This window comes from Spermophilus citellus (assembly GCF_964194105.1).
Source record: "Spermophilus citellus genome assembly, chromosome: 4".
NCBI lineage: Eukaryota > Metazoa > Chordata > Mammalia > Rodentia > Sciuridae > Spermophilus > Spermophilus citellus.
The window spans coordinates 226,922,085-226,945,611 of record NC_138185.1 but is presented as its reverse complement, the minus strand read 5'-3'; the positions used below and the strand labels follow the sequence as shown (position 1 = coordinate 226,945,611).

At 60.6% G+C, this 23,527-nt stretch overlaps 1 protein-coding gene across 1 annotated transcript; it reads left to right on the top strand.

The window, feature by feature from the left end:
- Positions 1–38: 38 nt before the first annotated feature.
- On the top strand, positions 39–22,093 carry AHNAK2 (AHNAK nucleoprotein 2; the record flags this gene model as incomplete). Its single annotated transcript, XM_081290685.1, has 4 exons — positions 39–573; positions 844–1,025; positions 1,138–11,328; positions 12,286–22,093. 4 exons carry the CDS (start codon positions 39–41, stop codon positions 21,331–21,333), a joined length of 19,956 nt encoding a protein of 6,651 aa, XP_081146811.1. The 3' UTR covers positions 21,334–22,093.
- Between the last annotated feature and the right edge of the window lie 1,434 nt (positions 22,094–23,527).

Here is a 23,527-nt window from a genome sequence, read left to right as displayed (position 1 = left end):
GGGAGTGGGGGCCTCTGCTGGACACAGAGGCCACCATCATGTCCAACATGGGTGGCCTGCCTCCCTTCCCTGCGTTGGCCTCAGGTCTGTGGCCCTGGGTGCTGCATGTGTCCAGTGCGTCATTTGCGAAGGAAGGCAGGTTTGACCACAGTGCCTGCAGGGGCCATCCTCTCTGCTGGGCAGGGGCAGCCAGTCCTGGCAGGCTGGGTAAGGCTGTGGGAGGCAGCTCCTACCCGAGGCTCTCTGTAGCCGGCGGACTCCAGTGCTGGGACAGTGCAGCCTGCGTTCATCTGAAAGGAGCCCCCACCTCTGCCTGTGGTGCCCACGGTGACAGGTGGATGGTGTGGTCCCCTTCTTGGGGGACGCCAGCCCCTAGCACTGACGGCACAGCTCACCGTGGCCCTGATGTGCTTCTATTCCAGGCTGTGCGGGAAGTGACAGAGGAGACACTGGAGACTGAGGTGGAGGCAGGAGCCAGTGGTTACAGTGTCACAGGTGGGGGACACCAGGGGATCTTTGTCAAGCAAGTGCTGAAGGACTCCTCGGCGGCCAAGCTATTCAGTCTGAGAGAAGGTACAATGGCCGATCCATCCGTTTCCCCATCTTCTGGGCAAAGGTGGCCGGAACATGGAAGGGACCTGGAGGGGACAGGGCCACACCTAGATTCAGGACCACCCCGTCATGTCTCTACTCGTCTGCCCCAGGCTGGGCCACCCACAGTTCCTCTTGGCTGTGCCATGGAGAGAACCTCCATTTCTCCCTGTTGCCCCAGGGCTGGGGGTCCCAGTACCCCCAACTTGGTGGGAGTGAGAGCTAAGCCAGAGCTGTTCCTTTGTCCTCTAGGGGATCAGCTGCTCAGTGCCACCATCTTCTTTGACGACATTAAATATGAAGATGCTCTCAAGATACTTCAGTACTCGGAGCCTTACAAGATCCAGTTCAGAATCAAACGGAAACTGCGTGCCCCAGAGGGTGAGGAGCTGGCCGTCTCTGGCCCTTGGCAAGACTCCAAGGGCAAGGAGCAGGTAAGGCCCCTTCAGCAGGCAAGGAGAGGCTGCAGAGGCTGCCCTGCGTCCTCGTGCACAGAGCACCAGGCTCTGCGCCAGCTCCAGTGAGTTCCCTCTCCCTGTGTTTCAGGACAAGGATGTGGCTGACGAGTGTACAGAGACCCCGACGAAGACACTGGAGGCAGATGGTGACCGGGAGAGGCTCATCTCCAAGCCCAGGGAGAGCCGTGGCAGGCGCCCCCACGAAAGGCTCTCCTGGCCCAAATTTCAAGCCCTAAAGAGCAAGCGGGGGCCTGGACCTCGGCGTTCACACAGTTCCTCTGAGGCACATGAGCCTGGAGATGCGCGAGACGTGTCCCCGACAAGCACAGACACAGAGGCCCAGCTGCAGGAGGAGCTCCGGGCACAGAAGGCAGGGCCAGGCCGCCAGAGGAGGAGGAAGTTCCTGAACTTCAGATTTAAGATGGGTTCAGGACAGGAACCCTCTGCCGCTGGGCAACTGGGCAGAGAGGCCCACGGCAGACCCCATCCTGCTGGGGTGCTGGGGGAAATGGGCCCCTGGGAGGATGGGCCAGGGGCCACAGGGGCTCCCGCGGGAGGCAGGCCTGAGGAGAGAGCACAGTGGCAAGAGGCTGGGCCGCCCATGCAGCAGGGAGTGGAACCAGGCCCTCCAGCACACGTCCTTGGTGACAGAGCTTCTGCAGAAGGGGTAGGGATGGCTCCCAGGGGCCAAAGGGACACACAGCCCATGAGCACCCAGCACAAGGCAGCGGAGCACAGCAAGCCCAGGAGCGGCACTGGCGCAGGCCGCGGGATGAGCTGGGAGCAGGAATGGGAAGAGGTTCAGAGCCTGGAAACAGGGATAGCAAGACTGTCCCTGTGGGACACCCAGGACGCAGGCAGCTCACAGACACACGGACCAGAAACACAGGTCCAAGGACGTGACTTAAAGACACCCAAATTTGGAATTTCCAAAGAAAAAGTAACAGAGACAGGAAAAGGTGGCAAAGGACTTGAAAAGAAGAAGGGAAAGCAGACATCACCAGGAGAGGACGAGGGGGGCAGGACGGAGGCCACTGCAGAAGAGGACACCCCAGTGGGCACAGGGCCCCAGGCAGACGCTGCAAGGAGGAAAGAACAAAAAGAGAAGACACCAAAGACACCGCAGGACAAGGGGGAGACACAGAAAGATGAGGACCCAGAGAGGAGGGAGGCCAAGGCGAAGATGCCCAGGGCCCCAAGGAGCTCCACGGGACAGTCACCAAGTCGGGAAGGGAGAGCAAGCCCACCTAGAGCAGGAGGGGAAGGGAAACGGGAGACGGCCCGCGAAGACAGGAGGGCCACGAGGGGACCTCACGCGGTGGGCCCAGGAGTCGCCCTGCCAGGGGAAGAGCAGGAGCAGAGACAAGTGGGAGCGACACAAAAGAGAGACGCGGTGACCACAGAGGAGAACATCAAGAAGGGACACAGGGACCAGGATGCAGGAGAGGGCCAGCTCAGAAGGCCCACGTTCAAGATGCCCTCCTTCAGCGGGTCCGCCATCGGCCCGGCCTGGGACGCGTCTCTGGAGGTGAGGGCACCCCAGGCGGAGGCCGATGTGGCCTTGCCTTCCACACAGGGTGACCTCAAGAGCTCTGACCTCAGCATCCAGCTGCCTGCCACCAACCTGGACACCAGGGATGGCCAGGTGGACGTGACCCTCCCCAAGGCCACCTTGCCTGAGGGAGAGCATCTGGCAGATCCTGACTCTGGAGCCGGCCTGAAGGGGCACCTACCCAAGATGAAGATGCCCAGCATCAAGATGCCCAGGGTGGACCTTAAGGGCCCCCAGGTGACCATCAAGGGCCCCAAGCTGGATGTGAAAGGGCACAAGGGTGAGGTGAGTGCCCCCAGCCTAGATATGGAGCTGCCCTCTGGACAGGTGGACATACAGGCCCCCAGTGCCAAGCTGCAGGGGGACCTGGCCCTGGCAGACAAGGAAGTGGCCACCAAAGACAGCAAGTTCAAAATGCCCAAGTTCAAGATGCCCTCTTTTGGCATCTCTGCCCCCAGCAAGACCTTGGACACCTCTGTGGAGGTGAACTTGCCCAAAGTGGAAGCCGATGTGACCTTGATCTCCATCCAGGGTGACCTCAAAGACCCTGACCTCCGCATGCAGTTGCCTGAAGCCAATGTGGACATCAGGGCTGGCCAGATGGACATGACCCTTCCCGAGGCCACCCTGCCCAAGAAAGAGCTACTGGCAGCCCCTGATGCTGAAGCTGGCCTTAAGGGGCACAAGCCCAAGGTGCAGATGCCCAGCATCAAGATGCCCAAGGTGGACGTCAAGGGCCCTGAGGTAGATGTCAAGGGCCCCAAGCTGAATGTGAAAGGCAAGAAGTGCGAGGTGAACGCCCCTGACCTGGACGTGGAGTTGCCATCAGTGCAGGTGGACACACAGGTTCCTGGTGAAAAGCTGGAGGGGGACCTGGCCCTGGCAGACAAGGAAGTGGCCACCAAAGAGGGCAAGTTCAAAATGCCCAAGTTCAGGATGCCGTCCTTCGGCGTGTCGGCCCCCGTCAAGACATTGGACACATCCGTGGAGGTGAAGGCACCCGAGGTGGAGGTTGATGTGGCGCTGCCCTCCATCCAGGGTGACCTCAAAACCTCTGACATCAGCATCCAGCTGCCAACTGCTGACTTGGACACCAGGGCTTGCCAGGTGGAAGTGACCCACACCGAGGACACTGTGCCTGAGGGAGAATTTCTGGTGGCCCCTGCTGCTGGAGCCAGCCTGAAGGGGCATACGCCCAAGATGCAGATGCCCAGCATCAAGATGTCCAAGGTGGACCTCAAGGGCCCCCAGGTGGACATAAAGGGCCCCAAGCTGGAGGTGAAAGGCCCCAAGGTTGAGGTGAGTGCCCCCGACCTGGACATGGAGCTGCCCTCTGGGCAGGTGGACATACAGGCCCCCAGTGCCAAGCTGGAGGGGGATCTGACCCTGGAAGACAAGGAAGTGGACATCAAAGACAGCAAGTTCAAAATGCCCAAGTTCAAGATGCCGTCCTTCGGTGTGTCTACCCCCAGCAAGACCTTGGACACGTCCATGGAGGTGAAAGCGCCCAAGGTGGAGGCCGATGTGGCTCTGCCTTCCATCCAGAGTGACCTCAAAACCTCTGACATCAGCATCCAGATGCCGACTGCTGACCTAGAGGCTGGGACTGGACAGGTGGACTTGACCAAACCCAAGGCCACCCTGCCCAAGGCAGAGCTGCCGGCGGCCCCTCCTGCTGGAGCCAGCCTGAAAGGACACCTGCCCAAGGAGCAGATGCCCAGCATCAAGATGCCCAAGGTGGACCTCAAGGGCCCCAAGCTGGAGGTGAAAGGCCCCAAGAACGAGGTGAGTAGCCTTGACCTGGAGATGGAGTTGCCATCAGGACAGGTGGACATACAGGCCCCCAGTGCCAAGCTGGAGGGGGACCTGGCCCTGGAAGACAAGGAAGTGGACATCAAAGACAGCAAGTTCAAAATGCCCAAGTTCAAGATGCCATCCTTTGGCCTATCTGCCCCCAGCAAGACATTGGACACATCCATGGAGGTGAAAGGGCCCAAGGTGGAGGCCGATGTGGCCCTGCCCTCCATCCAAAGTGACCTCAAAACCTCTGAACTCAGCATCCAGATGCCCACTGCCGGCCTAGAGGCTGGGACTGGACAGGTGGACTTGACCCAACCCAAGGCCACCCTGCCCGAGGGAGAGCTACCGGCGGTCCCTCCAGCTGGAGCCAGCCTGAAGGGGCACTTGCCCAAGGTGCAGATGCCCAGCATCAAGACGCCCAAGGTGGACCTCAAGGGCCCTCAGGTAGATGTCAAGGGCCCCAAGCTGGACGTGAAAGGCTCTAGGGGCGAGGTGAGTGGCCCCGACCTGGACATGGAGCTGCCCTCTGGGCAGGTAGACATACAGGCCCCTGGTGCCAAGGTGGAAGGGGACCTGGCCCTTGCATACAAGGACGTGGCCACCAAAGAGGGCAAGTTCAAAATGCCCAAGTTCAAGAGGCCCTCCTTCGGCCTATCTGCCCCCAGCAAGACCTTGGACACATCGGTGGAGGTGAAAGCACCCAAGGTGGAGGCCGATGTGGCCCTGCCCTCTATCCAGGGTGACCTCAAAACCTCTGACATCAGCATCCAGCTGCCTACAGCCAACCTGGAGGCTGGGGATAGCCAGGGGGAAGTGACCCTCCCCAAGACCACCCTGCCTGAGGGACAGCAGCCACCAGCTCCTCCTGCTGGAGTCAGCCTGAAGGGACACCTGCCCAAGGTGCAGATGCCCGGCATCAAGATGCCCAAGGTGGACCTCAAGGGCCCCCAGTTGGACATCAAGGGCCCCAAGCTGGACGTGAAAGGCTCTAGGGGCGAGGTGAGTGGCCCCGACCTGGACATGGAGCTGCCCTCTGGGCAGGTGGACATACAGGCCCCCAGTGCCAAGCTGGAGGGGGACCTGGCCCTGGCAGACAAGGAAGTGGCCACCAAAGACAGCAAGTTCAAAATGCCCAAGTTCAAGATGCCGTCCTTCGGTGTGTCTACCCCCAGCAAGACATCGGACACATCCGTGGAGGTGAAGGCACCCAAGGTGGAGGTCGATGTGGCGCTGCCCTCCATCCAGGGTGACCTCAAAACCTCTGACATCAGCATCCAGCTGCCCCCCGCCGAAATGGGGGACAGGGCTGGCCAGGTGGACGTGACCCTCCCTGAGGCCACCCCGCCTAAGGAAGAGCTGCCAGCGGCCCCTGCTGATGGAGCCAGCCTGAAGGGGCAAGTGCCCAAGGGGCAGATGCCCAGCATCAAGATGCCCAAGGTGGACCTCAAGGGGCCCCAGGTGGACATAAAGGGCCCCAAGCTGGAGGTGAAAGGCCCCAAGGTTGAGGTGAGTGCCCCCGACCTGGACATGGAGCTGCCCTCTGGACAGGTGGACATACAGGCCCCCAGTGCCAAGCTGGAGGGGGACCTGGCCCCGGAAGACAAGGAAGTGGACATCAAAGACAGCAAGTTCAAAATGCCCAAGTTCAAGATGCCGTCCTTCGGTGTGTCTACCCCCAGCAAGACCTTGGACACGTCCATGGAGGTGAAAGGGCCCAAGGCGGAGGCCGATGTGGCCCTTCCCTCCATCCAGGGTGACCTCAAAGCCTCTGACCTCAGCATCCAGCTGCCCGCCACTGGCCTGGAGGCTGGGACTGGCAAGGTGGACGTGACCCTCCCCGAGGCCACCCTGTCCGAGGGAGAGATTCCGGCATCCTCTTCTGCTGGAGCCAAGCTGAAGGGGCACCTGCCCAAGATGCAGATGCCCAGCATCAAGAAGCCTAACGTGGACCTCAAGGGGCCCCAGTTGGACATCAAGGGCCCCAAGCTGGAGGTGAAAGGCACCAAGGGTGAAGTGAGCACCCCTGTCATGGATGTGGAACAGCCATCAGTGCAGGTGGACATACAGGCTTCTGGTGCCAAGGTGGAGGGGGACCTGGCCCTTGCAGACAAGGACGTGGCCACCAAAGAGGGCAAGTTCAAAATGCCCAAATTCAAGATGCCCTCCTTAGGCGTGTCTGCCCCAGGAAAGGCCTTGGACACATCGGTGGAGGTGAAGGTGGCCAAGGTGGAAGCCGATGTGACCTTGCCTTCCATACATGGTGACCTCAAGAGCTGTGACCTCAGCATCCAACTGCCCACCGCAGCCCTAAACACCAGGGATGGCCAGGAGGATGTGACTCTCTATGAGGCCACCCTGCCTGAGGGAGAACTCCTGGCAGCCCCTGACTCAGGTCCCAGCCTGAAGGGGCACCTGCCCAAGGTGCAGATGCCCAGCATCAAGATGCCCAAGGTGGACCTCACGGGCCCCCAGGTGGACATCAAGGGCCCCAAACTGGACATAAAAGAACCCAAGGTCGAGGTGAGTGTCCCCGACTTTGACATGGAGCTGCCCTCTGTGCAGGTAGACATAGAGGCCCCTGGTGCCAAGCTGGAGGGGGACCTGGCCCTGGCAGACAAGGATGTGGCCACCAGAGACAGCAAGTTCAAAATGCCCAAGTTCAAGATGCCGTCCTTCGGCATCTCTGCCCCCGGAAAGACATTGGACACATCCGTGGAGGTGAAGGCACCCAAGGTGGAGGTCGATGTGGCGCTGCCCTCCATCCAGGGTGACCTCAAAACCTCTGACATCAGCATCCAGCTGCCCCCCGCCGAAATGGGGGACAGGGCTGGCCAGGTGGACGTGACCCTCCCTGAGGCCACCCTGCCTAAGGAAGAGCTGCCAGCGGCCCCTGCTGATGGAGCCAGCCTGAAGGGGCAAGTGCCCAAGGGGCAGATGCCCAGCATCAAGATGCCCAAGGTGGACCTCAAGGGGCCCCAGGTGGACATAAAGGGCCCCAAGCTGGAGGTGAAAGGCCCCAAGGTTGAGGTGAGTGCCCCCGACCTGGACATGGAGCTGCCCTCTGGACAGGTGGACATACAGGCCCCCAGTGCCAAGCTGGAGGGGGACCTGGCCCTGGAAGACAAGGAAGTGGACATCAAAGACAGCAAGTTCAAAATGCCCAAGTTCAAGATGCCGTCCTTCGGTGTGTCTACCCCCAGCAAGACCTTGGACACGTCCATGGAGGTGAAAGGGCCCAAGGCAGAGGCTGATGTGTCCCTGCCTTCCATCCAGAGTGACCTCAAAACCTCTGAACTCAGCATCCAGATGCCCACTGCCGACCTAGAGGCTGGGACTGGACAGGTGGACTTGACCCAACCCAAGGCTACCCTGCCCAAGGGAGAGCTGCCGGCGGCCCCTCCTGCTAGAACCAGCCTGAAGGGGCACTTGCCCAAGGTGCAGATGCCCAGCATCAAGATGCCCAAGGTGGACCTCAAGGGCCCCCAGTTGGACATCAAGGGCCACAAGCTGGACGTGAAAGGCTCTAGGGGCGAGGTGAGTGGCCCCGACCTGGACATGGAGCTGCCCTCTGGGCAGGTGGACATACAGGCCCCCAGTGCCAAGCTGGAGGGGGACCTGGCCCTGGCAGACAAGGAAGTGGCCACCAGAGACAGCAAGTTCAAAATGCCCAAGTTCAAGATGCCGTCCTTCGGCATCTCTGCCCCCGGAAAGACATCGGACACATCCGTGGAGGTGAAGGCACCCGAGGTGAAGGCACCCAAGTTGGAGGTCGATGTGGCGCTGCCCTCCATCCAGGGTGACCTCAAAACCTCTGACATCAGCATCCAGCTGCCCCCCGCCGAAATGGGGGACAGGGCTGGCCAGGTGGACGTGACCCTCCCTGAGGCCACCCTGCCTAAGGAAGAGCTGCCGGCGGCCCCTGCTGATGGAGCCAGCCTGAAGGGGCAAGTGCCCAAGGGGCAGATTTCCAGCATCAAGATGCCCAAGGTGGACCTCAAGGGGCCCCAGGTGGACATAAAGGGCCCCAAGCTGGAGGTGAAAGGCTCCAAGGTTGAGGTGAGTGCCCCCGACCTGGACATGGAGCTGCCCTCTGGACAGGTGGACATACAGGCCCCCAGTGCCAAGCTGGAGGGGGACCTGGCCCTGGAAGACAAGGAAGTGGACATCAAAGACAGCAAGTTCAAAATGCCCAAGTTCAAGATGCCGTCCTTCGGTGTGTCTACCCCCAGCAAGACCTTGGACACGTCCATGGAGGTGAAAGGGCCCAAGGCAGAGGCTGATGTGTCCCTGCCTTCCATCCAGAGTGACCTCAAAACCTCTGAACTCAGCATCCAGATGCCCACTGCCGACCTAGAGGCTGGGACTGGACAGGTGGACTTGACCCAACCCAAGGCCACCCTGCCCAAGGGAGAGCTGCCGGCGGCCCCTCCTGCTAGAACCAGCCTGAAGGGGCACTTGCCCAAGGTGCAGATGCCCAGCATCAAGATGCCCAAGGTGGACCTCAAGGGCCCCCAGTTGGACATCAAGGGCCACAAGCTGGACGTGAAAGGCTCTAGGGGCGAGGTGAGTGGCCCCGACCTGGACATGGAGCTGCCCTCTGGGCAGGTGGACATACAGGCCCCCAGTGCCAAGCTGGAGGGGGACCTGGCCCTGGCAGACAAGGAAGTGGCCACCAAAGACAGCAAGTTCAAAATGCCCAAGTTCAAGATGCCGTCCTTCGGTGTGTCTACCCCCAGCAAGACATCGGACACATCCGTGGAGGTGAAGGCACCCAAGGTGGAGGTCGATGTGGCGCTGCCCTCCATCCAGGGTGACCTCAAAACCTCTGACATCAGCATCCAGCTGCCCCCTGCCGAAATGGGGGACAGGGCTGGCCAGGTGGACGTGACCCTCCCTGAGGCCACCCTGCCTAAGGAAGAGCTGCCAGCGGCCCCTGCTGATGGAGCCAGCCTGAAGGGGCAAGTGCCCAAGGGGCAGATGCCCAGCATCAAGATGCCCAAGGTGGACCTCAAGGGGCCCCAGGTGGACATAAAGGGCCCCAAGCTGGAGGTGAAAGGCCCCAAGGTTGAGGTGAGTGCCCCCGACCTGGACATGGAGCTGCCCTCTGGACAGGTGGACATACAGGCCCCCAGTGCCAAGCTGGAGGGGGACCTGGCCCCGGAAGACAAGGAAGTGGACATCAAAGACAGCAAGTTCAAAATGCCCAAGTTCAAGATGCCGTCCTTCGGTGTGTCTACCCCCAGCAAGACCTTGGACACGTCCATGGAGGTGAAAGGGCCCAAGGCAGAGGCTGATGTGTCCCTGCCTTCCATCCAGAGTGACCTCAAAACCTCTGAACTCAGCATCCAGATGCCCACTGCCGACCTAGAGGCTGGGACTGGACAGGTGGACTTGACCCAACCCAAGGCCACCCTGCCCAAGGGAGAGCTGCCGGCGGCCCCTCCTGCTAGAACCAGCCTGAAGGGGCACTTGCCCAAGGTGCAGATGCCCAGCATCAAGATGCCCAAGGTGGACCTCAAGGGCCCCCAGTTGGACATCAAGGGCCACAAGCTGGACGTGAAAGGCTCTAGGGGCGAGGTGAGTGGCCCCGACCTGGACATGGAGCTGCCCTCTGGGCAGGTGGACATACAGGCCCCCAGTGCCAAGCTGGAGGGGGACCTGGCCCTGGCAGACAAGGAAGTGGCCACCAAAGACAGCAAGTTCAAAATGCCCAAGTTCAAGATGCCGTCCTTCGGTGTGTCTACCCCCAGCAAGACATCGGACACATCCGTGGAGGTGAAGGCACCCAAGGTGGAGGTCGATGTGGCGCTGCCCTCCATCCAGGGTGACCTCAAAACCTCTGACATCAGCATCCAGCTGCCCCCTGCCGAAATGGGGGACAGGGCTGGCCAGGTGGACGTGACCCTCCCTGAGGCCACCCTGCCTAAGGAAGAGCTGCCAGCGGCCCCTGCTGATGGAGCCAGCCTGAAGGGGCAAGTGCCCAAGGGGCAGATGCCCAGCATCAAGATGCCCAAGGTGGACCTCAAGGGGCCCCAGGTGGACATAAAGGGCCCCAAGCTGGAGGTGAAAGGCCCCAAGGTTGAGGTGAGTGCCCCCGACCTGGACATGGAGCTGCCCTCTGGACAGGTGGACATACAGGCCCCCAGTGCCAAGCTGGAGGGGGACCTGGCCCCGGAAGACAAGGAAGTGGACATCAAAGACAGCAAGTTCAAAATGCCCAAGTTCAAGATGCCGTCCTTCGGTGTGTCTACCCCCAGCAAGACCTTGGACACGTCCATGGAGGTGAAAGGGCCCAAGGCGGAGGCCGATGTGGCCCTTCCCTCCATCCAGGGTGACCTCAAAGCCTCTGACCTCAGCATCCAGCTGCCCGCCACTGGCCTGGAGGCTGGGACTGGCAAGGTGGACGTGACCCTCCCCGAGGCCACCCTGTCCGAGGGAGAGATTCCGGCATCCTCTTCTGCTGGAGCCAAGCTGAAGGGGCACCTGCCCAAGATGCAGATGCCCAGCATCAAGAAGCCTAAGGTGGACCTCAAGGGGCCCCAGTTGGACATCAAGGGCCCCAAGCTGGAGGTGAAAGGCACCAAGGGTGAAGTGAGCACCCCTGTCATGGATGTGGAACAGCCATCAGTGCAGGTGGACATACAGGCTTCTGGTGCCAAGGTGGAGGGGGACCTGGCCCTTGCAGACAAGGACGTGGCCACCAAAGAGGGCAAGTTCAAAATGCCCAAATTCAAGATGCCCTCCTTAGGCGTGTCTGCCCCAGGAAAGGCCTTGGACACATCGGTGGAGGTGAAGGTGGCCAAGGTGGAAGCCGATGTGACCTTGCCTTCCATACATGGTGACCTCAAGAGCTGTGACCTCAGCATCCAACTGCCCACCGCAGCCCTAAACACCAGGGATGGCCAGGAGGATGTGACTCTCTATGAGGCCACCCTGCCTGAGGGAGAACTCCTGGCAGCCCCTGACTCAGGTCCCAGCCTGAAGGGGCACCTGCCCAAGGTGCAGATGCCCAGCATCAAGATGCCCAAGGTGGACCTCACGGGCCCCCAGGTGGACATCAAGGGCCCCAAACTGGACATAAAAGAACCCAAGGTCGAGGTGAGTGTCCCCGACTTTGACATGGAGCTGCCCTCTGTGCAGGTAGACATAGAGGCCCCTGGTGCCAAGCTAGAGGGGGACCTGGCCCTGGCAGACAAGGATGTGGCCACCAGAGACAGCAAGTTCAAAATGCCCAAGTTCAAGATGCCGTCCTTCGGCATCTCTGCCCCCGGAAAGACATTGGACACATCCGTGGAGGTGAAGGCACCCAAGGTGGAGGTCGATGTGGCGCTGCCCTCCATCCAGGGTGACCTCAAAACCTCTGACATCAGCATCCAGCTGCCCCCCGCCGAAATGGGGGACAGGGCTGGCCAGGTGGACGTGACCCTCCCTGAGGCCACCCTGCCTAAGGAAGAGCTGCCAGCGGCCCCTGCTGATGGAGCCAGCCTGAAGGGGAAAGTGCCCAAGGGGCAGATGCCCAGCATCAAGATGCCCAAGGTGGACCTCAAGGACCCTCAGGTAGATGTCAAGGGCCCTAAGCTGGACATGAAAGGCATCAAGGGCAGGGTTAGTGCCCCTGATCGGGACGTGGAACAGCCATCACTGCAGGTGGACATACAGGTTCCTGGTGCCAAGCTGGATGTGGACCTGGCCCTGGCAGACAAGGACATGGCCATCAAAGAGGACAAGTTCAAAATGCCCAAGTTCAAGATGCCCTCCTTAGGCGTGTCCGCCCTAGGAAAGGCTTTGGACGCGTCTGTGGAGGTGAAGGCGCCCAAGGTGGAGGATGATGTGGCCTTGCCGTCCACACAGGGTGACCTCACGAGCTCTGACCTCAGCATCCAGCTCCCCCTGCGTGAGGGAGAGCTGCCAGTGGCACCTGACACTAAATCCGACCTAAAGGGGCACCAGCCCAAGGTGCAGATGCCCAGAATCAAGATGCCCAAGGTAGACATCAAGGGCCCCCATGTAGATATCAAGGGCCCCAAGCTGGACGTGAAAGGCTCTAGGGGCGAGGTGAGTGGCCCCGATCTGGACATGGAGCTGCCCTCTGGGCAGGTGGACATGCAGGCGCCCAGTGCCAAGCTAGAGGGGGACCTGGCCCAGGCAGACAAGGAAGTGGACACCAAAGACAGCAAATTCAAAAGGCCCAAGTTCAAGATGCCGTCCTTTGGCATCTCTGCCCCCGGCAAGACCCTGGACGCATCTGTGGAGGTGAAGGGGCCCAAGGTGGAGGTTGATGTGGCCCTTCCCTCCATCCAGGGTGACCTCAAAGCCTCTGACCTCAGCATCCAGCTGCCCGCCACTGGCCTGGAGGCTGGGACTGGCAAGGTGGACGTGACCCTCCCCGAGGCCACCCTGTCCGAGGGAGAGATTCCGGCATCCTCTTCTGCTGGAGCCAAGCTGAAGGGGCACCTGCCCAAGATGCAGATGCCCAGCATCAAGAAGCCTAAGGTGGACCTCAAGGGGCCCCAGTTGGACATCAAGGGCACCAAGCTGGAGGTGAAAGGCACCAAGGGTGAAGTGAGTGCCCCGGACCTGGACATGGAGTTGCCCTCTGGGCAGGTGGACATACAGGCCCACAGTGCTAAGCTGGAGGAGGACCTGGCCCTGGCAGACAAGGAAAAGGCCATTAAAGACAGTAAGTTCAAAATGCCCAAGTTCAAGATGCCCTCCTTAGGCGTGTCTGCCCCGGGCAAGATGTTGGACACATCCGTGGAGGTGAAGGCACCCGAGGTGGAGGCCGATGTGGCCCTGCCCTCCATCCAGGGTGACCTCAAAACCTCTGACATCAGCATCCAGCTGCCTACAGCCAACCTGGAGGCTGGGGACAGCCAGGGGGACGTGACCCTCCCCAAGACCACCCTGCCTGAGGGACAGCAGCCACCAGCTTCTACTGCTGGAGCCAGCCTGAAGGGACACCTGCCCAAGGTGCAGATGCCCAGCATCAAGATGCCCAAGGTGGACCTCAAGGGCCCCCAGGTGGACATAAAGGGCCCCAAGCTGGACATGAAAGGCCCCAAGGTTGAGGTGAGTGCCCCCGACCTGGACATGGAGCTGCCCTCTGGACAGGTGGACATACAGGCCCCCAGTGCCGGGCTGGAGGGGGACCTGGCCCTGGCAGACAAGGAAGTGGCCACCAGAGACAGCAAGTTCAAAATGCCCAAGTTCAAGATGCCGTCCTTCGGTGTGTCTACCCCCAGCAAGACCTTGGACACGTCCATGGAGGTGAAGGCGCCTACGGCGGAGGCCGATGTGGCCCTGCCCTCCATCCAGAGTGACCTCAAAACCTCTGAACTCAGCATCCAGATGCCCACTGCCGACCTAGAGGCTGGGACTGGACAGGTGGACTTGACCCTACCCAAGGCCACCCTGCCCAAGGCAGAGCTGCCGGCGGCCCCTCCAGCTGGAGCCAGCCTGAAGGGGCACTTGCCCAAGGTGCAGATACCCAGCATCAAGATGCCCAAGGTGGACTTCAAGGAGCCCCAAGTGGACGTCAGGGGCCCCAAGCTGGACATAAAAGGGTCCAAGGTCGAGGATAGTACCCCCGACTTCGACATGGAGTTGCCCTGCATACTAGTGGACATAGAGACCCCCAGTGCCAAGCTGGAGGGGGACCTGGCCCAGGCAGACAAGGAAGTGGACACCAAAGACAGCAAATTCAAAAGGCCCAAGTTCAAGATGCCGTCCTTTGGCATCTCTGCCCCCGGCAAGACCCTGGACGCATCTGTGGAGGTGAAGGGGCCCAAGGTGGAGGTTGATGTGGCCCTTCCCTCCATCCAGGGTGACCTCAAAGCCTCTGACCTCAGCATCCAGCTGCCCGCCACTGGCCTGGAGGCTGGGACTGGCAAGGTGGACGTGACCCTCCCCGAGGCCACCCTGTCCGAGGGAGAGATTCCGGCATCCTCTTCTGCTGGAGCCAAGCTGAAGGGGCACCTGCCCAAGATGCAGATGCCCAGCATCAAGAAGCCTAAGGTGGACCTCAAGGGGCCCCAGTTGGACATCAAGGGCCCCAAGCTGGAGGTGAAAGGCACCAAGGGTGAAGTGAGCACCCCTGTCATGGATGTGGAACAGCCATCAGTGCAGGTGGACATACAGGCTCCTGGTGCCAAGGTGGAGGGGGACCTGGCCCTTGCAGACAAGGACGTGGCCACCAAAGAGGGCAAGTTCAAAATGCCCAAATTCAAGATGCCCTCCTTAGGCGTGTCTGCCCCAGAAAAGGCCTTGGACACATCGGTGGAGGTGAAGGTGGCCAAGGTGGAAGCCGATGTGACCTTGCCTTCCATACATGGTGACCTCAAGAGCTGTGACCTCAGCATCCAACTGCCCACCGCAGCCCTAAACACCAGGGATGGCCAGGAGGATGTGACTCTCTATGAGGCCACCCTGCCTGAGGGAGAACTCCTGGCAGCCCCTGACTCAGGTCCCAGCCTGAAGGGGCACCTGCCCAAGGTGCAGATGCCCAGCATCAAGATGCCCAAGGTGGACCTCAAGGGCCCCAAACTGGATGTGAAAGGCCCCAAGAGCGGGGTGAGTGGTCTTGACCTGGACATGGAGCTTCCCTCTGGACAGGTGGACATACAGGCCCCCACCACCAAGATGGAGGAGGACCTGGCCCCAGAAGACAAGGAAGTGGCCACCAAAGACAGCAAGTTCAAAATGCCCAAGTTCAAGATGCCCTCCTTCGGCATGTCTGCCACTGGAAAGGCCTTGGACGCAACCGTTGACATAAAAGTGCCTAAGGTAGAGGCCGATGTGGCCTTGCCTTCCACACAGGGTGGCCTCATGAGCTCAGAACTCAGTATCCAATTGCCTGCCGCTAACCTAGACACCAGGGATGGCCAGGTGGGTGTGACCCTCCATGATAGCCCCCTGCCTAAGGAAGATCTGCCAGGGGAACCTGACATTAAATCTGGCCTAAAGGGGCACCAGCCCAAAGTGCAGATGCCCAGCATCAAGATGCCCAAGGTGGACCTCAAGGGCCCCCAGTTGGACATCAAGGGCCCCAAGCTGGACGTGAAAGGCTCTAGGGGCGAGGTGAGTGACCCCGACCTGGACATGGAGCTGCCCTCTGGGCAGGTGGACATACAGGCCCCCAACACCAAGCTGGAGGGGGACCTGGCTCTGGAAGAAAAGGACGAGGCCACCAAAGACAGCAAGCTCAAAATGCCCAAGTTCAAGATGCCCTCTTTTGGCATCTCTGCCCCCAGCAAGACCTTGGATGCATCTGTGGAGGTGAAAGGGCCTAAGGTAGTGACTGGAGTCATCCTGCCCTCCATCCAGAGTGACCTCAAAACCCCTGACCTCAGTATCCAGCTGCCCACCGCTGACCTGGAGACCAGGGCTGGCCAGGTGGACGTAACCTTCTCTGAGGCCACCCTGTCCAAGAAAGAGCTGCCGGCAGCCCCTGCTTCTGGAGTTGGCCTTAAGGGGCACCTGCCTAAGGTGCAAATGCCCAGCATCAAGATGCCCAAGGTGGACCTCAAGGGCCCTCAGGTAGATATCAAGGGCCCCAAGCTGGACGTGAAAGGCACCAAAGGTGAGGTGAGCATCCCCGACCTGATGGTGGAGCAGCCATCAGTGCAGGTGGACATACAGGCTCCTGGTGCCAAGGTGGAGGGGGACCTGGCCCTGGCAGACAAGGACGTGGCCACCAAAGAGGGCAAGTTCAAAATGCCCAAGTTCAAGATGCCCTCCTTAGGTGTGTCTGCCCCAGGAAAGGCCTTGGACACATCCGTGGAGGTGAAGGCACCCAAGGTGGAGGCTGATGTGACCTTGTCTTCCACACATGGTGACCTGAAGAGTTCTGACCTCAGCATCCAGCTGCCTAGTGCCGACCTGGACAGGAGGGAGGGCCATGTGGATATGACTCTCCGTGAGACTGCCCAGCCTGAGGGAGAGCTCCTAGCAGCCCCTGACTCAGGAGCCAGCCTGAAGGGGCACCTGCCCAAGGTGCACATGCCCAGCATCAAGATGCCCAAGATGGACCTCAAGGGCCCCAAGCTAGACGTGAAAGGTTCTAAGGGCAAGGTGAGTGTCCCAGACCTGGAGATGGAGCTGCCCTCCATGCAGGTGGACATACAGACCCCCAGTGCCAATTTGGAGGGGGACCTGGCCCTATTAGAGAAGGATGTGGCCACCAAAGAGGGCAAGTTCAAAATGCCCAAGTTCAAGATGCCCTCCGTCGGCTTGTCTGCCCCAGGAAAGGTCTTGGACATGTCTGTGGAGGTGAAGGTGGCCAAGATGAAGGCTGATGTGGACATGCCCTCCATTGAGGGCGACCTCAAAGGCTCTGACCTCTGCAGACAGCTGCCCAACACCGACCTGGACTCCAGGGCTCTCCAGGTGGATGAGACCCTCCCCGAGGCCACCTTGCCAGAGGAAGAGCTTCTGGTGGCCTCTGCTGCTGTATCCAGCCTGAAGGGGCACATGCCCAAGGTGCAGATGCCCAGCATCAAGATGCCCAAGGTGGACCTCAAAGAGCTCCAGGTGGACGTCAAGGGCCCCAAGCTGGACATAAAAGGCTCCAAGGGCAAGGTGAGCACCCCTGACCTGGAGCTGCCTTCTGTGCAAGTGGATATTCAAGCCCCTGGTGCCCAGCTGGAGGGGGACCTGGCCCTGGCAGACAAGGAGGTGGCCACCAAAGAGGGCAAGTTCAAAATGCCCAAGTTCAAGATGCCCTTCTTTGGCATATCTGCCCCCAGCAAGGCCTTGGACACATCTGTGGAGGTGAAGAGGCCCAAGGTGGAGGCCGATGTGGCCCTGCCCTCCATTCAGGGAGACCTCAAGGGCTCTGACCTCAGCAGCCAGCTGTCTGCCACCGACTTGGAGGCTGGGGCTGGCCAGGCAGACGTGACCCTCCCCAAGCCCACCCTGCTCGAGGGAGAGCTGCAGGCGGCCCCTGACTCTGGAATAGGCCTGAAGGGGCATCTGCCCAAGATGCAGATGACCAGCATCAAGATTCCCAAGGTGGACCTCAAGGGGCCCCTGGTGGATGTCAAAGGCCCCAAGGGTGAGGAGAGCACTCCAAACCTGGACATGGAGCTGCCCTCCATGGAGGTGGACATACAGGCCCCCAGTGCCAAGCTAGAGGGGGACCTGGCCCAGGCAGACAAGGATGTGGCCACCAAAGACAGCAAGTTCAAAATGCCCAGGTTCAAGATGCCCTCTTTCAGCCTGTCTGCCCCGGGAAAGGCTTTGGATGCATCCGTGGAGGTGAAGGTGCCCAAGGTGGAGGCCAATGTGACCCTGCCATCCATTCAGGGCGACATCAAAAGCTCTGAGCTCAGCATCCAGCTGCCCACCGACCACCTGCAGGCTGGGCCTGGTGAGGTGGATGTGACCCTCTCTGAGGCTGCCCTGCCTGAGGGAGAGCTGCCAGTGGCCACAGTCTCTGGAGTTGACCTGAAGGGGCACATGCCCAAGGTGCAGATGCCCAGCATCAAGATGACCAAGCTGGATGTCAAGGGCCCCCAGGTGGACACAAAGGGCCCTAAGCTGGAGGTGAAGAGCCCCAAGGGTGAGGTGATCCCCTCTGAACTTGATGTGGAGCAGCCCTCTGTGCAGGTGGACACACAGGCCCCCGGCACTAAGCTGGAGGGGGACCTGGCTGTGGCAGAGGACTTGGCCCCTGAAGACATCAAGTTGGAAAGTGGTGATGTAGACACGTCTTTTTCAAAAAGAGAATCAGAATTGACATTTCATAGACCCCATTTTAAATTTTCTAAATTGTTCAGTCCTCATAAGAAATCCCCTTGGGGTACTGCTGGCGTGGAAGAGGCCCCCGGGGCCTGCCTCCTCCACGTGTCCCCAACATCGTCCTCACAGGTCCCTAGGGTGGAATCGGAGGAGCGCACGGTGTCTGGGGTCACTTTCTCTGTGGAAAGTCCCAGTTTTCTCACGTCTGACCTTCCTTTTGCTAGAGCTGATGGTGCTGCGGGGCGCGCTGGGCCCCCTGTTGTCCCAGGTAGTGAGTGTCCCTCGCTGAGCCAGCCCCTGGAGGCCTGTTTTCCTCCGGGTTCCAGCGCCGAGTGCCCGCAGGCCTCCTGCTCTCCACAGCGGGGCGCTCCTTCTGCTGGTTCTGAGAGCTCTGTTGTTTGTGTGTCCTCCCCTGAGCATCAGTCAGGCCCAGAGGACCCCGAGCCTCCTGCATTCCATGCCCGGGTGACTTTTCCTAAATTCCACAAGCCAAAATTTGGGTTTTCCTGTGCTGCTGCAGCTGTTGCCGAGGCAGATTCACGTGCTGCCGAGGATAGCCCAGGCCTGTCTCTTCTCTGCCCTGTTGAGGGAGTGGATTCGTTAGGTGAGGGTGCCGTGGTGACGGGTCTGCCTGCCTCTCAGCCCCTGTCCTCAGGTGTCCCTGAGTCCCCAGGGAGGGAGGAGCACTTGGTCCCGGCTGTCGTTGGAGGCCCAGCTGAAGCTGCTGACCGTGATGGGAAGGGCAGTCCCTTTAAGATGCCTCGCCTCAAGCTCCCGTCTTTTAGCTGGTCTCCGAAAAAGCAGGCAGTGGTAACAGGGGACCCTGGGGGCCACCCAGAGGACGCCACACTCAGCCTGGTTCTGGAAACAGACGAAATGCATACCCAGCACACGGTCCAGGTGCCCCCAGCGGAAGCTCAAACGCATCTGCCTTCAGAGAAGGAAGGAGAGAAATGGAGGCCGAGGAAGCCTGCCTTGGCCATGCCCAGACTCCCACTTCCCAGACGGAAGGCTTCCCAGGCATGGGAGAGCTTGCCGCCAGGAGACACAGACGCTGCATTGTCCAGTACCACAGGTGGACCTGACTCCAAAGCCACAGAGAGGGCCAGCTGTGATGGTGGTCAGGGAGACACTGGCGTGACGGCCGGCCCCCTGGAAGGAGATGGGGGGCATGTCCAGGTGCCACAGGCCCATCCTCCCAGTTTGGGTTTTGACAAACCCAAGGTGGAGGTGGAGGTGGAGGTGAGTCTGTCGAAGGCTGACCTGCACCTTCCCCAACATGACCTGGCTATCAGAGGTGACAGCCAAGAAAGCCGGCTCGGGGACCTCTCCATGAGCCAGTCCCATGGGGAGAGGATGGCACACCCCGAGGATGTCGCCACTGTGGAAAGCCCAGACGGGGGCACTGCCACCGGAGCAGCACGGGCAGACTCGCAGGCCCACTGGTTCAGGATGCCCACGTGGCGCGTGCCTGGCTTCAGGCGCTCTTCCTCCAAGGAGCCAGGGGGACCCCGGGAGCAGGACACAGCAGAGGCAGCCCCTGATCCTGGGTCAATGGCAGAGGCAAGTGTGTCCCCACGGCCCCTAGAAGCCCAGATGGAAGGGGCCGCTCCTGAGAGTGAATCCTACGCAGATCTCCCCAGGCGTCACCTGGAGAGCCCCAGCTTAAAGCTGCACTTCCCCACGGCTCCAGTGTCCGAGTCGGGCCTGCCCAGCCCTGGGGGCGGGACTCATCCAGCCACAGACCCCCTTCCCCTGCAGATCCCGGGAGTGAGGCCTTCTGAACCCTGGGCTCCACCAGGAGAAGCATGTGGGGAGCCTCTTTCCCGGCCAGGAGGATGTGACCTTGCCAAGGCAGAGGCGAGAACAGAGATGTGGTCCTTCCAGCCCCAAGGTCCTCTGACACTGAAGGCTTCCAGCACTGACGTGCCATCCCAGGTTTCCCTGGTGAATGTGAATCAGCTCTGGGAAGATTCTGTGCTAACAGTCACATTCCCCAAACTGAAGGTGCCCAGGTTCTCCTTCCCGGTGCCCAGCTCTGAGGCGGATGTGTTCTTTCCTGTGGTGAGGGCAGTGCCCTGCACGGAGGCAGGCACAGAGGTGGCCCTTCTCCAGGACAGTCCTGGGCTCTGGGGAGCCAGCCTCCTGAGGGCCTCTGGCACGGTGGTGCCCGGGGAGCAGCCCGAGGGCCCTGACCTCTCCTCAGAGGTGTCCCCAGTTTCTAAGGTCCGGGTGCACATTCAGGAGTCCCAGGGTGAGAGTCAAGGGGTCACCATTTGCAGCAATGTGCCAGGAGAGTGCTCTGATATGGCAGCACCCGAGGCCTCTTCCACTCAGATTGTGCGGGGATCTGAGATCCCCACGTCCACGGTTCAGATGCCTTCCTATGGGTTTTCCTTGCTGAAGGTGAAAATCCCAGAGCTCCCTGCCCAGGCTAGCACGTACACCATAGCTCAAGACTCCGCAGCAGGGGAGCCCTCACGAGGGTCCCCAGGAGGAGACACCGTTCCTGGAGATCCGCAGCCTGACACTGGAGAGCCATTTGAGATGATCTCCGGCAGTGCCAACCTGCTGGGGCCACCAACATTCCCGAGTGAGGCTGGCTCTGGCCTCCAGCTTGCAGACAGTGGCTCTGATGAGGAGCCAGCAGAAATTCTCGAGTTTCCCCTTGACGACCGCCCGGAGGCAACGACCCTGCTGGCAGGTGAAGACAGGGCTCCCAAAGAGAAGCCAGAAGGTAAAAAGTCTTCTGGGCTGTTGTGGTCTTGGCTTCCAAACATCGGGTTCTCTTCCACCAGCGAGACCAGTGCCAGGGATGACGCCCAGGGGTCTGCTCCCATCCAGACACAGCCTGGAGCACGGCCAGACCCGGAGCCCGAGAAGAAGCAGGACAGGGCAGGCTGGTTCCGGTTTCCCAGACTAGGGTTCTCCTCTTCCCCTGCCAAGAAGGGCAAAAGCTCGGAGGAGAAGGTAGGTCTGCCCGGGCAAAAGTTGCAGGAAGAAACAGTCACCTTCTTTGACGCCCGAGAAAGTTTTTCCCCTGAAGAGGAGGATGATGAGGTGGCAGCAGGGGCTGCAAGTGCCAGGCCAGGGTCCAGAGTGATGGTGGCATCCTCGGCAAGAACAGAGCTGATCCTGTTGGAGAACAGCAAAAGTGCTGGCGAAGGGCCTGTGCCCAGGCCCACAGCTGAATGAGGGTCAGAGAAGTGCGGCCAGTCAGCAGGAGAGAGATGCAGGGGGGGGGGGTGGAGCGCCTGGGGGAGCTGGGCTGGCCGCACACGCATCCACCTGGATAACAGACCGGAGAACCAAGCAGAAATGAACATGAACATCTGTGTCACATTGCCCAACCTTCCTAAAATGGAACCAAAAACGCGACCAGCTCCCTCCAAGCTCTGGGAGCGCAGAGGTGCCCAGACTCCCACCTGTGTGGATTCACCCAGCTTCGTCGGGCCGCTGGAGGCCCAGCTGGAGAGGCCTGCTGGTCTGCATGCATGAGCTCCGACGGCTTGCAGGAACACCCAGTGGGGCCGTGCTCCTGAGGGCAGAATTCTTGTGCCCACGGGTGTCGAGGCAGTTGGCGTCACCTGTGCCCTGCGTTGCCATCTCGTGGTGAAGCCAGTTCTCTGGCTCCAGGCGGAGCACGCAGTGTTCTTGGAAGCCTGTTACTGGCTCACGTACCAGCTGGCTCCTTTGTCAACGTCCTCCTCGTGGCCAGCTGCAGGATGCCTTGTGATTGGGCACACAGGAGATGGCCAAGGGTTGCCTGGTGGGAACAAAGTGGCAACTGTGGGCCAGGCAAGCCACAGATGTTAGGACACCTGAGAGTCATCGCGAGACTTCGATGTGTTCTCCCCACAGTTTCTCCAGTGTGCACAGCCCCACGCTGTGGCCCCCGCACCCCTTGATGTAGCCAGGCTCGGCTGCCCCTGGATAGGCAATAAAGCACTGTATTCCGTGGTAAAGGCTTCCGCGTCCTGTGTTCCAAATCCCCAGCGCTGTTGCCTGTCTTGCGCACGCTCAGTCCTGCTCTCCACCAGGCTGCTCCAGAAAGCAGATGGGTGGCCATCCTGCTCCTCTGTCCAGATCGAGACGAGGAGGGAGACAGGGGCCCTGAGTCCATGTGGGTGGGGACCCAACACACACCCCTCTCACCGGCTGGAAGCAGCACTGGCATGGAAGACAACATGCAGAGCAGGACAGCAGAGCGGTCCTGGCTGGAGGCCCAGCTGTCCCTGGCAGTGCTGGCCTGTCCTCACAAGCTGCTTCCACCACAGTGGCCTTCAGGGCAGCCCACAGGAAGGGAGTCCACGGGGGGCTGAGCAAAGCTGAAGGTTTCCTGCATCCTCCCTGCTGCCCTGGCACGTTCCTGGCTTTGGCCTGGGTTTGCAGTGTCCCAAGGGGCAGCTGGAGCCTGTGGCAGGCCTCTTCTGGCCCCAGCAGGGTCCTGCAACAGGTGCTCCTTGCTCTGGAGGAAGGACAGTTCTCTCCTGTTCTGGAGGACTGTGGCTGAGGCGCCCACTGCTCCCGAGGATGCCCACTCCCTGAACTGCCCTGTGAGGGCCTGAAGGGTGGGGGCCAAGGTGTGTGGGAGCACGCTGGGTGCTTCTCCCTGTGCCACTGTGACCCGCCATGTCTATCCTTGTGGATGGCTAGGAGGGTCACCCACGTCAGGGGACACAGAGGCTCTTAGTAAGGGAAACAGGCTTCTGTCCCACACCCTAGCGGGGCGTTTGCATTCTCCACCCAGGGTGCTCTGCTTCCCTCGGCCCAGCTTCCCAGGGTGCTCCGCTTCCCTCGGCTCAGCTTCCCAGGGTGCTCCGCTTCCCTCGGCCCAGCTTCCCAGGGTGCTCCGCTTCCCTCGGCCCAGCTTCCCAGGGTGCTCCGCTTTCCTGTGCCCCAAATGTACCAGATGGCTTGGCACAGTCCCAGGGAGCTCACGGGGTCTACCTCGATCCAACGCCTTCTGCCCTCTGAACCTGGAGTTGGGCCTGAGGAGTGGGATTCCAGGGATGGAGGCCAGGAAGGAGGTGGCTGTACAGAGGCCCCACAGGATTTCCAAGGACCTTGGTTCCCTGTGTGTGAGTCATCTATGCTACAAAAGGACACCATCACCACTTAGCACCTAAGACAACACACGTTTATAATCCCCATTTCTGACGGTCAGGAGTCCAAGTGTGGCTCAGTGGGTCATGTGTTCAGGGCCCCACACAGCTGCCACCAAGATGTCAGCAGGCTGCGTCTACCTTGACTCGTGTTCATTCCCTGAGTGCTCAGTGAGTGAGGGCCTTGGCTTCTGGCTGGCTGGAGGCCACCTGGTACTCAGTCACCTGGACCTCCCCATAGCACAACTCTCTTCATCAAAGTTAGCAGGGGACAGACTCCCAAC